This window comes from Drosophila albomicans, chromosome 2L (assembly GCF_009650485.2).
Source record: "Drosophila albomicans strain 15112-1751.03 chromosome 2L, ASM965048v2, whole genome shotgun sequence".
NCBI lineage: Eukaryota > Metazoa > Arthropoda > Insecta > Diptera > Drosophilidae > Drosophila > Drosophila albomicans.
The window spans coordinates 12,425,488-12,440,295 of NC_047628.2; the positions used below are offsets into that span (position 1 = coordinate 12,425,488).

A 14,808-nucleotide genomic window follows, 5' to 3' on the forward strand; every position below is an offset into this window, starting at 1 on the left:
GGAGCTGCTGCTGCTGATGCTGGGCTGGAGCCCTCATAATTTACATGGCGAATGTTTTATTTTTGTTTTCGCACACAGCGAACTTTCTGGCAGTCTGGCAAAAGGGAAGAATGAGAAGAGAAGGGAAAGGAAAAGGGAGGAAAGAAGGATGCCCAATACGTTCGGTGGATGTGAGGGGGGCTGTCGTCCAGTTGGCGTCGCATAAATTTTTATATACAAGTATTTTCCGCTAGCTTTCACTAGGCAATCTCTATCTATCTCTACCTCTCTCACGCTCTAGCTCTTTCTCTCTCTCTCTCTTTCTGACTGACAGTGACTTAATGAGCTGCGGAAGTTAATGTGCAGCTTTGGCTCTAGGATTTGTTTTTCCAACAATTTATTTGCATATTTGGGTTAATTCTGTTGCTATTTTATGCTGCTTATATGACTGGCATTTTTCTGTCTGCTTAATTAAAATGTGCTGTCATTTGTCATGTGTTGATGTGATATTGGAATTTATATGAAATATTTGTAGACTTCAAAGAGAATTGCAAATGCAAGAAACATTTATTAAATGGCAATATTTGTTTGAAAATGCAGTTGACAAATTATGAACTAAGCCTTTCAGAATATTGTGTAATACTCGAAACAAAGCCTGCTCCAAAAGTAGATTCATTCTGTCAAGCAAAACCTCTGCAAATAATGACAGAAGTACAGAAAGAGAGAAAAAGAGAGCATGGGAAAATCACAGTCGAGCTATTGACTTTTGTGTGCCCACAATGGAGCCCAAACGTGCTTCTTGTGCAACATTGTAGCACATGTGAAAACACACACACACATACACATTGCGGCAATCACACACAATCAATGGAAAAAATTTTTTGTGTAAACATGTTTCTCCAAAAAGCAAAAAGCAAAAAAAAAAATCACATGAGCAAAATCTATAAGTGAGCAAATTTTTGTGTGCTGGAAAACGCTTTAATCAAAAGCAATCGAGCAGCGGCGACTTCGACTTTTCCTTTTGCTTGAGTCTGTGGGGAAAATGATTTCGTTTTCCCTCAGACTCTATCGCCTTGCCTCGAAGTAACTGAATCGGTGTGTTGCCTATTTGTATGCCCAAGTTCATTAGCGTCAGTTGGCAAATATTTACCAGAGTTAGCAATTTCCTTTCTCGTTTCGCTGGCATTTCTTTCTTCTAATACTTGGGGCTACTTTACTTTGGCTGCAAGCAACAAACATCATTAAATTTAATTTGTTGCCAATATTGATTGAACTTATTTATGTGTTTTGATTACATTCGACGACAATCGACAGACGTTTCTGGCGTTGATAATAGTTAAATACAAAAAGAAATTCTTTAAGAACAATGCAGTGATTTGGTTTCGCAGATTAACCGTGTTAAACATGGGATTTTAAACATATGTGTATTTTATTGCGATTGTGAGTATAAATTATTCCTAATCGAAGCGTGGAGTTAATTTATGTGGATGCGGCGAATCGCGCAAACAATCGCAGTTCTCAATGTAATTCAGCGATGTTAGATATCCTTGTAGCTCCTCCAAGAAGCCCTTCAAGTTGCTATCGACCCTCAAGTCATCGGGTATATTGAGTTTCTGGTGCTCATCGATGGTCCAACGCTTCATGCTGTGGATCAAATCGCGGCAAAAACGCTTTTGATTCGAAGGCAGAGCTTTTAAAACGTGATTACGAGTACGTCGAGCTGCAAGCAGACGAGTTTAATAAAAAATCCATTGCAAAACTTACTCGAACTCACAGATGGATTTACTCATGGCTTTCTGCTCTTGAACATCCCGTTTAGATGCCATAAATGCCTGTGAAACATCGTATTCACGACGCTCATAGAACTTGGGAGGTCGCGGAGGCGGCGGGGGATTGCACACATTGATGTGATCATTGCCAAAATACGGTGCCCAAGTGTACTCGACAGCCTTCTTGAAGTCCATACGCTGCGACTCAAGGATGGTCTTGCTCATCGCCCACTTTCTGCCCACGTAGCGATTGAACAGACGATAGGTCATGGTCGACATGAAATCTTCCACTTTGCCCAGGGTTCTGACAGGAGGAGGTAAAATTATGGGAACATCGAAATCATTAATTTGTATTATAATTGAAGCAATTGTTAAGCGATTGATGATTGATGAAACTCAATTCAAGTTTACTCAGCAAACTGATAAAACAGATTCATGGCATTGCAGAAGAGGATTCACAATTTTAGTTATAATATGCGGTTTCTATATATTTAAGAGCTGCTCTCAGATGAACGAAATCGCGAAATATGATCAACTTAAAAACAATTAAACGACAGCATGTGAGGCATTCTCTAGTGAAGCATTTATAAAACCTGTGATATGATATTTAAAATCAATTAAATATTTCAATAAAATATTGTCGCCATAGAAATGAGCACAGAATGTAAGTTCTGTTCTGTTTCTTTTCATAATTTAATTTCTTTAATAAGCGAATGCCAAAATTAGGCAAAGGTTGCAAAAAACTAAAATAATTGTGGAATTTGAGAACCAATTGATTTTTCGCAAACGAGAGATTGATAGTTAGTTTATAAATGAAATTATGGAAAGATTCGACGCAAAAGTCAAGTTTTAAATCATTAAATGTCAGATTTTAAAAATGAAACAGGTGAATCAAAAAAAAAATTGCAAATCATTAAATGGTAATAGAAATAAATCCATTGCAAGGCAATAAATTATAAAAATTCTACTTTAAGATTTCTATAATTTTAAATACAATGGCTTGACATGAAATCTTTAAATTTCTTCAGTTGAATAATAGTCTGGAAAGAAACTTACAAATAAAATTATCGAAAGATACAACCTTACACACATTAAATGGCAAATTGTGCCCAACATATCCCATGATATTTCAAAAATTCTATACTTACTCTCCCTCGCGGAATGAGAGAATGCCTGGCAATTGATCTGTGCGCTTCATCGAATGCAACTTATAGATAATCGAGTGCAAAATGTCCTCCATAGCAGCCAATTGTATGTTTTTCAGATACATCATATTGTTGATATATTTGCGTGAATACCAACCACGAAACAGAGCCTGAATCTTGACGCAACTCGAATGGTGCGAGATCAGGACACAAGACTGTGTTTCTTCCTGAATCTCGACTACTCTATGACGTTCTTTGCAATAATGCCGCCATATTCTTTGTATGGTAACCGCAGCTCGATGTTGCTTCTTTAGCAGATCACGCACACGCCAGCCTCGAAATATTCGCTGTATAAGACGTGCAGCCTTGAACTGCTTGTAATCGAGCAGCAGAAGTTGAGTTCTAAAAGGCGAACAGAATTGTTGAGCTATTGTTTTGTTTTGTTTGAAAAGACTCACCTCAAAATGCCGCGCTGTGAATCAAAGCCGCAATGCTGTTCACCTTCAACATATTCTTCAGCGTCAGAGTTGCTAAGGCCAACTTGGCGTATTGAGTGAATTGAAACTAATTTATCCATCCACATATTTTTCAGAGTATATTTAAGAATTGTTGTGTGCTGTGTAAGAGTTGCTTTCCGAGTGTTATAAATAAAGCAAGATTCTATGTTATAATGCTTTTGTAGAAGTCAATGGCAAACTGATTGTTTTTGAAGTGAGAGTCAAAGTAGTAACTGCAGAAGATATCAACTCATCCTGCTTCTGTAAAACACAGACCATATTCTGTGACACCATCACTCCATATTGCTCCTATATCAAAGCAATAAATAAATAAATTTTAGAATATATTTCACATCAAATTTTAAACTTTACTCCAAATAATCAATAAACGGCATACAATTTAGGAAAAAACAAAAAATTTACGATTCGAATTCAGAGTGTGCTTCCTCTATACACTTCTACAATAAACCAAAATACGGGATCGTCGCACTGTAATGAGAATGGTATATTATTTAAATTAAACTTATTTATATAATATTTATTCACCTTTAGTTCTCACAAAGATTTTATTCCAAAACATTCAACTCCAAACGATATACAGCGTAAAAATACAATTTTAATCAATGTCTAAAATATTCATTGTCGTGAATCATTATCATTATCGTGTATTATTATTATTATATTATTATTATTATTATCGATGGCACTATATTAATTTTACTGCAAGTGGAAAAGTATATTTACTTCTAAATCATTAACCTCAAGTTTATTTACAACTCACTGAAAAGAACATCCTGCAATTGCCTTGTCGCTTTATATGGAATAAAAAATATTGTAAAATAAGCATTGAGTGAATTACTTTTCATTCTAAGTAGTCTTTACCAATAGGGAAGTATAATATTCTGTATCCATTGTTTGTTTTTGCATTTCACATTTATGTTTGTACTATTTCTTTAAATTTTTGGTCTTTTTGATTTTTTCTCAATATATTATATAAAATTATAAAAGGTTTGGTAAAAAATAAATTCACTTTACACTTAAAAGTATTTATTTACTTATTTTTTTTTGTATTTTTTAAATTGTTTTCTCACTAAAGTTGTGTTCTAAATGATGAATTTGGTGATGTCTAGAAAGCAAGTTTACTTTGAGACGATGACTTGGCCTACTTTAATTGATTAAAAGTTGAAATAATTCTGATTGTCAAGTTTATTACATTCCATTCCTATTGTAATTGTTTATGTATTCAACAAAAGTATTTCAATAATAAACACGAAATATTTACACATCTATAATTAGAAATATAATATTGCTCCGCAAATGGGAAAATATCAAATAGAAACCGTACTTTTAAATTGAGAGTCACGGATTTATGTTTATAAAACAACAGTAATTAAAATTGAGATCAGATTTAAAATATTTGCCAGTTTAAAATGATATTTTATACGGCAAAGAATGGTTGTTGCAATCAGGTCTTAGTTATTTTGCTTAAAAATCTTAGCACTTTATGGATTAATTTAAATGTAATATTAATATATTAATGTAATAAATATAGCCTTTGGTATATTATTCGATTGTGAATTTTGTATATTTTAGGAACCTATTCCATTGGTTCTATTTAAAATGGGTACGCATATCTCACAATCGAGAACAATAAAATAGTAAATAATTAATGAAATAAAAACACTTGAACATATTTGATGCTCTATTGAAATCCAAAAATCAGTCAATATCATATCTTATTGTATTTTCACTCTACAAAAGAATTGTTTTTCAACCTGTGTAAATTGAATTACGCGCCGGTTGGCAAAATTCTTATAGCATATCATCAGCAGTTCCTCAGAGAAAAGTTGAGAATGGAAAAAGAGGAGTAGAGTAAAGTGTGAGCAGAGAACAGAGAACAAACTCAAGAAAATATCGCAAGTTGAATTCATTTTTAATGCTGCCACTGAGCGTCGTCGTCTCCGTCTTGAAGATGCTGTCGAGGACGTGGGTCGCAACTTTTGGACTCACTGCACGAGTTGCATTTGCAATGCAGTCGACTGGGAAGGGGCACAACTGTGACTACCAAAAGGGGGAGTGGAGAGTGGAGAGGAGGTGGCAAATACTCGGCCGGCATAGCACAAATGGAGGACGGAAATCAAAAGTTAAAATAAACTACGTTGTCGGCAGCGGCGGCGTCGCTGGGTGTCCTGTTGTCTTCTTGCTTGTTGTCCTTTGTGGCGAATACTCGACTGGGTTGCCTTATAAAGTTGCCGGATATCCGGTTGTTGTCTTCGCTCATTTTTCGCCATCTTTCGTCCTTATGCACGCGCCCACACTCAATACTCCACTGCCCGGTACTTTACACTCCACAAGGCATTGTCCATTGTTGTCGTCGCAGTTGCCGTCGCAGTCGCAGTCACAGTTTTGTTTAATGTTTCATTTATTTATATTTTCGAAAAGGACTCGCAACAGGAGCAGGAGCAGTAGCAGAACACTCTGTCTGGATGGTGCATCGCATTGCAGTGCATTGTGTTCCCCTTTGGCAGGACTCTTGTGTTTTTACTATTTGACGCTTGTTTACTCATTTCCGGTTGCAACTTGCATTACGTCCTGCAACCGGCAAACAACTATGCACCACTTTCTCTCTCTCTCATTGCCATTGCATAATGTCCCTCTAGTTGGGGAATTTATGCACACAGACTTTGGGCGTTGCTCTGAAATATTTGTTAATATTATGCAAAAGTCTGGCAAGTGTTTAAGAATAAAGTTACTTTTCATTTTGTAATTGAATCAATAATACCATTAATGCTTATTTTATTAAAAATGATTTGTTATAAAAGTAATTTGATTATAAAAGAACAACTTAACATATTTTTCAAGTATACATTTAAGTTATTAAGCCAATGAATTTAAATAATATTAAGTTTAATTATCAAATTTAATTACAGTAAATACAAAACAATTTGATAAGCAACTAATTTAACCAACAATTCTTTGGGCGATTGAATTATATTTGAAGCGAACGTCAGACGAAACTATTGCTTAATAAATTGAAGAATTTCTTCAAGATTTTCACCACATTATGCAGTTGCAACTTGTGTATATGTATCAGCATTAACAAGGCGAAAGTTTTTTGGGTAAACTTTGTCGATCTGCCAGCTCGGCAATTGCTTTTAATTTGCCTCAAGGCAAAAGCAATCAATCAATATTCATCAAAATGCTATTAAATTTGAATGCAGCCTGCCCATTCTTTGCTTCCCTTTCCCCCACATAGACCAACATCTACTTGAGCAACTTGTTTGACTCACACAAAACTTGGCGACGTTGCGAACTTTGAAAAGTCGCCGGCAAAACTGAAGCAGAGAACGGAGGGGGAAATAAAACTACTATGGATCAGAACAAAAGTGTCAAAGCAACACTAACGAATCTGCAACAGTTTCAAGTGCCTCGAAAACAAGAACAACAGCAACTGAAACAACAAGTCAATTTAACAACAGCAAAGTTGTTGCCAAGGTGTTTGACAGCCTATGTTCAAAAAAGAAAAAGAGCGAGAGAGAAAGAGAGAGGGAGAGAGAAAGAGAGAGAGAGAGAGAGAGAGAGTGAGAGAGAACGCGGCATTCCTCAGACATCGCTCTAATTGTGAGAATTTCATTTGATTTGCAAATTGTTGCATACTTGTCAGCTGCAGCCGAAATGTGCTTCAGTGTATGTGCGAGTGTGTGCGTGTGTGGATAACCTACATTTCATGACTGGCTGATTTCAATTGCATACGCAACTCACTTCCATGGCTGGCCTCACATGCTACTTTGTTAACCTGATTCCTTTTTTAGTTTTTTCTTTGCCTTTGCCTTTCGCATTTCGCACTCTCCCACAAGCTGCACTTCAAATTTGAATGTCTGACAGAGAGCGTGAAATCGAGGAGTAACAGAGCAAGTATTGAGAGTTCTGTGTGTGTGCCACAAATGATTCTTACCGCAAATATAAAGTTCAATAGGTTAGGCTTTTGATTTTCTTATCACTTCTAGCATAGATAACTTTCTTAATTCAAAAAATTATAATCATGTAGCCTTTGCTTTAGTTTGAGAAACGAGCTAGGGTGAAGCATATAAAAATTGATCACAAATCGACATCTATAGCAACAGAAAACAACTAAAAATTAAAAACAAATATATAGTTTTAGGTCTAAAGTGTATTTTTTTTTTACTTTTATACGTGTTTACCAAATTTTTTTTTTTTAAATGTTGCAATCATTTCAAATAAAGATACAGTTTAATAATAATAATAATATTTATAATAATAATAATATACATCATGAGCAAAATATATAACATTAAATTGATAAACATTACTATGATTCACATTACATTGCTGTGGTTTTACCGAATTATAGATTTTCACTGGATGGTTTGTAAATTGCTTATCACATTTAACTATTTAATTATGTGCTTTTTATGCTTCGAATGCAGGAAATAAAACTTATGGCTTAACTGAAATTAAATTAATGAAAAAATAAAAGAAAAGAAGAAGAAGAAGAAGAACAAGAGAAATTAAATATCCGTAAGATTGTTATTTATTTGTCGCATTTGAATAACACATTATTTATTTATTTAGTGGTTCTTGGTGGCATTTTTTGCTGCTTCATGGTTTTTAAGAAGTAATTAAAATGGAATAAATAATATAGGAAGAGGAAAAAAGGAATTGTAAGATTACATCACATTTTCATTTTATATTGTTATTATTATTTATTTATTTAGAGCTTATCGGCGGCATTCCAGCTTTTTGGTTATTAGAACAATACTTGAATTGGAATGATGTAGAAGGTGAAGAAATCGTGATCGTCGTAGATTGCACTCAACGTTGAAGACAATCTAGCCGCATCTGCGGCTGATTACGCCGCTGCTGTTTGGCTTTTTTTTTGATTTTGGCATAATGCCAAATGAACAAATAATGAACAAATAATTGTTCACAAAATTCTTAACGAATATCAAGGCATATATATATACTAAGTTTTGTAAATTAAAATGTGTTTCCAAATTTTGCGTGTGGAGTTTGAAGTTTCGAAACAAGAGCGCCTCTCTAGAATGAAAATTGTTTGTTAAATAAATATTTTTTGGTCTTCATTTATTTTTGTTTTTTAATCTGGTTTCTGCTACTTGGCAGCATAAAAAAAAGGCCTAGTGGAGTAAATATAAATTTTATAGGCAATACAGACACCTTAAATGCAATGTCAAGGGAAGACTGAGGAGGAATATAGAGGAGAGAGACGAGGGAATGAAACAATATTTTAAAGACCACAAAAAGCATGTCCTTGTGTGGCAGGCTAAGGCCACTTAATGCACGCCAAAAGCAGTTCATGTTGCTGGCAATGAGTGTTTGTGTGAGTTCATATATACATACACACACACACACACACACTTTCGAACAGTCTCACACTAGAATTTGCAGTAAGGACACATGTTTTGGTTTGCTGAGCCTGCTCGGAGGCATCTTTTCTGTTATCCCAGACCATGTTTGTCCCTGTGCTTGTCGTCGTCGTGTTAATAATGCTTTTGATGTGTGCTAAAGACAGCTACAAACTATAGCATATGCGACTACTGCCAGAGTACGAATACAGGATCTGGTTATGCTTCGACATAATGTCACTGCGAGCGGGCTGAGGAATAACCCAGTAAAGCTCAGCCCGAGGCTGAAGTCTCTCTCTCTCTCTCATGAAGTCTGTTTCTTGTTGCTGCTAAAGCAAATGAAAAACTTGAAATTCTGGCACTAACAAATTGCGCTGCAATTTGAGTAGAAATTCAACATTTTGACAGCAAATTATTGAAATTGTGCTTGAGCAAAAATGCAAAATATTTTGAAATTTGCACAAAAACAAATTCAGTTTTAGTGGGTGATTTAAGTATTAAAATCAGATGATGGCATAAGATAAATAGCAGTAGATTAACAGTATTTCAATATACATGGTTATATTTCTAAATCGAAATCTATAAATCTATAATATAAAACGCCGTTAAATTTATCACTGAATTTTCAGAATTTGATGTAAAAATTGAATGAAAAGTATTTCCTTAAATATTGATTGGTCTGACTTAAAAAAAAAGGAATAAATATTAAGTGATGAATTGATAATATAATTGAATATTATAGGAATTATTTATAAATATATCGATTAATGCATAATATAAATTCATTTAGATTGCCAAATTATTTTTCTTAGATTATTACCAAAATGCAGTCACTTTGAATGTGAAATTTGTGTTTTAAAGTGTATATATAATTCGTTGTTGAGGTGTTCGAAAATTGGCATTCGTTATACATTAACTACACTACGGGAATTGCGCCATTTTTATAGACTTTCGACTAGTCGCTCAATGTGATTTACGCATTGCGTATACGCAATGTTGCTCACTTTTTTATAGCCGCCACTTACACCTGAGCTTCACACGCAGCTGAGCAATTACAGCAACACCATCAGCAAGAGGAACAACAACGACGACGTCTTAATGGCGCCACAACAACAAAGTTGTCTAAGCAAGAGCCAACCAAAAAAAAAAGCAAGCAGGAAAAGTAAGTCTATTAACGGCAATGACAAAGCACGCGAAAAGCTAATAGAATGACAGACCTGTAAAGTGCTTCTGGTGGAGCCGGAGAGTAGTTTGGCAAGTCTATAAAAATGTATTAACTGTTGTGTAGGTGGTGGCCGAAAATAAAGTCATAAACAGCAGAGACAGAGGCGCTGCCAACGTCAAGAGGACAGAGATTCAGAGGCCAGGCAATGTGCGTAATATGATAATCATTCTATGTGAGAGTGTGTGTGTGTTGGGCAACTCAAAACCAAAACAAAGCAAAAGTTGAAGCACAGAACACAGAAGTAGAAGAAGAGGGCGTGTGAAATTTGTGGGCGTGGCGCATAGCTAAGAAATGATGTCGAGATCTTCTTCAGGCCACAGCAAATCCATTAAACCCTTATGATGCATGAGCACAAATAAAGTGAGTGAGTGAAAGCCGCCAGACAAAGGAGAAAGGCGAAAGGAGAAGAAAAAAAAACAAGCTGAGAACAACAAACAAAAACAGCAAAAGAGGCGTGGGAAACATATGCCAAGAAGACTTAGCCAAGGCCCAAGCGACACAACGAACGAGAGAAAGAAAAAAAACGCAAATGAAAAAAACTAGAGGCTACGGAGGCTCAGTCAGAGGCCAAAACGGTAACTAAGCAGAGATAGAGAGATGCCAGACATGGGTTGTGTTGTGAAATGTGCAAGGGTCAGGGAATGAGATAGGCAGATAGTCAGATAGGTGAAGAGAGAGATAGAGAGGGAAAGATGAAGTGGCTGGCGGGGGCGTGAGAGGCCGCAAAGTGAGCAAACACTTGAGCCAAGTGCTTCACTGGTTAAAGCGATGAGTGTGAGTCAGCGAGTGTGAATGTGAATGTGAGTGTGAGTGTGAGTGTAAGTGAATGCTAGTTCGTGTTGTGGCCATAGTGAAAGTTCACTCAAGTGCAGGGAAGGGCGAACAGCATAACCACTAAACAATACTCGTAGATGTAAAGCAGTTATATGAATTAGATGTAAGTGGATTTGTAATGATTATATTGAGTAATTGAGTATAGAAACAGCGCAGGTTCAGTGCGATGGCTGGAATAGCATAAGCAGATTAGATTGCAATAATTAAGGGTTTAAATTTAATTCAGTAATTATCGGTATTCCTATTTAAAATTGCACTCATTACTTTCATTCACTGATTATCTGTAAAAATATATCCAAACTGCATTCCTACTTATGCATTTCATCATGACTTGTCTTGCTTATAATTTATATATATTACATTAAGTATACGCACACGATTCCAAACACCTTTTTAACAAATTCAGTGCAATAATTGCTGTTATCAATTCATACATTGTGGCTGTTAGGTGGCTTGGGCGATTCATTTTCCCTTCACGCCTTAAGTACATATATAAAAAAAATGAATCCTATATCAAAATATTTGGTATACGCATTTGTCGAATCGAATTTCAAAATCTAATCGACAATTATTTTACTTGTTCACAGTTTATGTTATAATTTGATTGTTAATTAATTAATAATTATTATTTGTATTATTATTATCATTATTATCAAAAATATTCGCATTCTGAATTTACACTTAAGAAATACTTATTTTATATAAAGATTAAATAGTGATCTTCGCACAATTGAACAAAAAATAGTAGTCTAAAAATGTAAATTGTTTAACTGTCGCTCATATTAAGAATAACTACACTTCATTTAGCGCACTTTCGTTTAAATTTTGTACGGTTTCTGCTACTCGCTCAATTTAATATTTATAGCTCACACCTCATTTCGCAGCAGCAACGATTGTGCAATGCAGTGCAGTGACTATCAATTCTTCAATTGTTGTGCTCATCTTACGAGTATTTTCGCTTTCAATTTCCTATACTCGTATACTCGTAGTTGTATTCGTATATGCATATGAAATGTTGATACTCGAGCATTACATAAAACCGGCTCTTATCTGTGTGCCTTACCCAAAAAGCAAATCCGAATGCTCTGGCACAGTTGCATAAATAAACAAGGAAGACAAGGAAGGCACAAACACTGAGCTACACACACACACATACTTATACACAGACAGATTTCAATACCTGAGTGCATTTTTAGCATTTCCTGGTGGCATCACAATCCCCCTTCTATACGATATAGTATGTACTATATATGGCACTCGTGTGTAAAAGAAAAAACATTTCTCTGCATGCCGACAATGCTCGAAAAAGACAGTTCCCAGACCAGAGAGGGAACAGACCAGTCTCGAAGCAAGCGAAGCCCTCTAGTGGCAACAGCAACAGCAACAGCAGCAGCAACAATAACAATTGTGTAAAAAGCATAACGTATACGCGACGTGGCACCAAACGAATGGAAGTCCACAGGCGTAAGCAGCACTAGGAATAGCTGATGTGGAAAACCGACAAGCACGAATAAACTATACACTATGATAACTGATAAAGAAATGTTTAAAAAATTCAAAATATAATTCATTAAAATTGTTATTACTAAAAGGAATTTCGTTGAATTCTTTGTGCCTGAATAATTTGTTGATAAATTGCAATATAAATATAATATACCCTTTGTCAGTTAGTTCAGCTGACAACTAGCAAAGGAAAGGCTCAACTTTTGGTGTGGCGCTTACACAGCGCGAAGAAAGCAGAAAGTTTAAATCAACTTGTGGGAATTTAGACAATTTTATAAACATGTACACACCAAAAAAAATGTGTATGTGTGTGTTGGTTGGAAGGGGGGAGGCAACGGGAAATGCATATAATACAAATTTAAAAGTAAACCAAGTCGCGTTTGCTGTGCTATCTGCGGATGCCTTTCGTGGTTTCCTCCTTTTCTCCCCCTCTCCAAATCTTTTTCGCCTTCTTCTTGTTGCTGTTGGTGTTTATGCAAATTTTCGCCCTGCGTCGTGTGTGTTGGGCCAGCGCCAAAAGGAGATACGAACGAATACGTGCCTTACACACACACAATTCTTTCAAATATATATAGATATATACAAACATATATATATTCATGAATGTATGAATATCTCGGCTGTATAAACAGCGCGTAACTGAATAATAATAACAAGAGTTGAACCAGCCGCCGCAACAGCCGTCGTCATATCCCAGTCTTGCAATGGTAAATGCAAAAAAAAGAAGAAGGGAGAACGCGAAATGGAAATGGAAAAGCGAAAGAAAACTGTCGCCAGTTTAAATGGTAAAAAGTTTCTTTTACCTCAGGTGAAAAATCCATTTGCGGCTTCAGCTCTTTAAACAACTTTTGCAATGAACACCAACACCGTATGGCCGTAAATATATTTATGTTCTTTCGCGGCGGGATTTTTGCTCCTGCTTCTGCTTCAGCTTCCGGCAAGGATCGCTCTTTGTATTGCGGTGCTTGCTTGCGGTGTCTGCCTTGGCGTTTGGCGCGACAGCAAACATATGTTTCATATTTTATTAAGACAACTTGCTTGCCTTCTTTTTTCGCTCTTGTTGTTGGTCTTATGAAGAAGTGTGAAGATTTTCGTTGAAAGCTTGCAAATCACACACTTAATGCTGACTGCAACTGCATTAATCAATTAACATTTACGAATGCACTTATATTTATTAAAAAATTGTAACATTAATAAATAGATACTTCTTTTAATAATTTAATTGCATTGCATCATCAAGACATTTTTTTCTGTGCAATATTGTTTACTTCTTTCCCAGTAGGGTTTTCGTTACAATTTAATTGTCTACTATCATATTTAATATTAAGTCTCGAACCCCTTACAATCTTTTTATTCACTCCTTTCAATTTCAAAAATCATAAATATGCAGTAGTAGTAAATGCCATATAACAGTCCAATATATCTTTATACTCGCTACCCCATTCTTGATCAGTGTCAACAGCCAAGACGAGTCCATCTGTCTATTTATCCATCTGTTTCTCTGTCCGTCTGTCCGTATAACCACATCTCAGAGACTCTATGACAGAACAATATAATTCTTTTCGACATCACTTTTTATACCCGCTACCCATAGGGTAGAAGGAAGAAATGTATGTAACAGGTAGAAGAAGGCATCTCCGACCCTATAAAGTATATTTATTCTTGATCAGCGTCAACAGTCGAGACGATCTAGCCATGTCCGTCTGTCCGTCTGTGTGTCTGTCCGTATGAACACCTAGATCTCAGAGACTATAGGAGATAGAGCTATAATTTTTTTTCGATAGCATTTGTTATGTTTGCACGCAGATCAAGTTTGTTTCAAATTTTTGCCACGCCCACTTCCGCCCCTGCAAATCAAAAAAATCGAATAACAAGCGTAATTTTAAAGCTAGAGTTATTTTAATTTTGGTATATACAGTAATGACTATAGTAGTTATGATTCCTGAGAATTTGGATCAGATAAAAATTGTGGAAGTAATTAAAGAAATACTTTTGTATGGGCAAAAACGCCTACTTACTAGGGGTCTTAGTTGCTTTGGCTGACAATCTGGTATATTGTGCCGTCTATGGTATATTTTGAATGTGGCACTATATCGATACACCACATATTCAATTTGGTATATTTTCAGTATTTTTGGAGTATATTTGGTATATTTTGAGAATAATACCGCAAAATATATTGCTTTTATTCAAAATGGGTAGCGGGTATCTCACAGTCGAGTACACTCGACTGTAGCTATCTTACTTGTTATGTTTGCACGCAGTTCAAAAAAGGTTGCTGGAAAATGTAAAACAGACAATCAAAAATGAGAAACTGACAAACTCTTTTGTACTCTTTTATTAGTACTGCAGCTTCCTTCCTTGCTTTTAAAATTTAAATTCCCATACAATTCCCTTCAATACTTACTGTTAGTCTCGCATCTTTTTTATTTTCCCTTCTTACTCTTCCCGTCCCTTTCTTAGACCGATATT

At 35.6% G+C, this 14,808-nt stretch overlaps 1 protein-coding gene and 1 long non-coding RNA gene across 3 annotated transcripts; one reads left to right on the top strand and one right to left on the bottom strand.

Moving 5' to 3' along the window:
* Positions 1-1,353: 1,353 nt before the first annotated feature.
* On the bottom strand, positions 1,354-4,508 carry LOC117566195 (uncharacterized). Of its 2 annotated transcripts, none has more exons than XM_052002483.1 (7): positions 4,273-4,508; positions 4,172-4,201; positions 3,937-4,110; positions 3,352-3,879; positions 2,897-3,295; positions 1,754-2,052; positions 1,354-1,699 (listed from the first exon to the last, which is right to left on the bottom strand). In XM_052002483.1, exons 4-7 carry the CDS (start codon positions 3,474-3,476, stop codon positions 1,437-1,439), a joined length of 1,086 nt encoding a protein of 361 aa, XP_051858443.1. In that variant the 5' UTR covers positions 3,477-3,879; positions 3,937-4,110; positions 4,172-4,201; positions 4,273-4,508; the 3' UTR covers positions 1,354-1,436. The 2 variants fall into 2 exon arrangements, with proteins under 2 accessions (XP_051858443.1, XP_051858444.1); XM_052002484.1 differs by having other exon boundaries at positions 4,150-4,201.
* A 2,989-nt stretch (positions 4,509-7,497) lies between these two features.
* LOC127565167 (uncharacterized) lies at positions 7,498-8,492 on the top strand. The gene is made up of 4 exons (XR_007954547.1): positions 7,498-7,776; positions 7,839-7,929; positions 7,984-8,072; positions 8,127-8,492. It is a non-coding gene; the product is annotated as an uncharacterized LOC127565167 (long non-coding RNA).
* Positions 8,493-14,808: the final 6,316 nt, after the last annotated feature.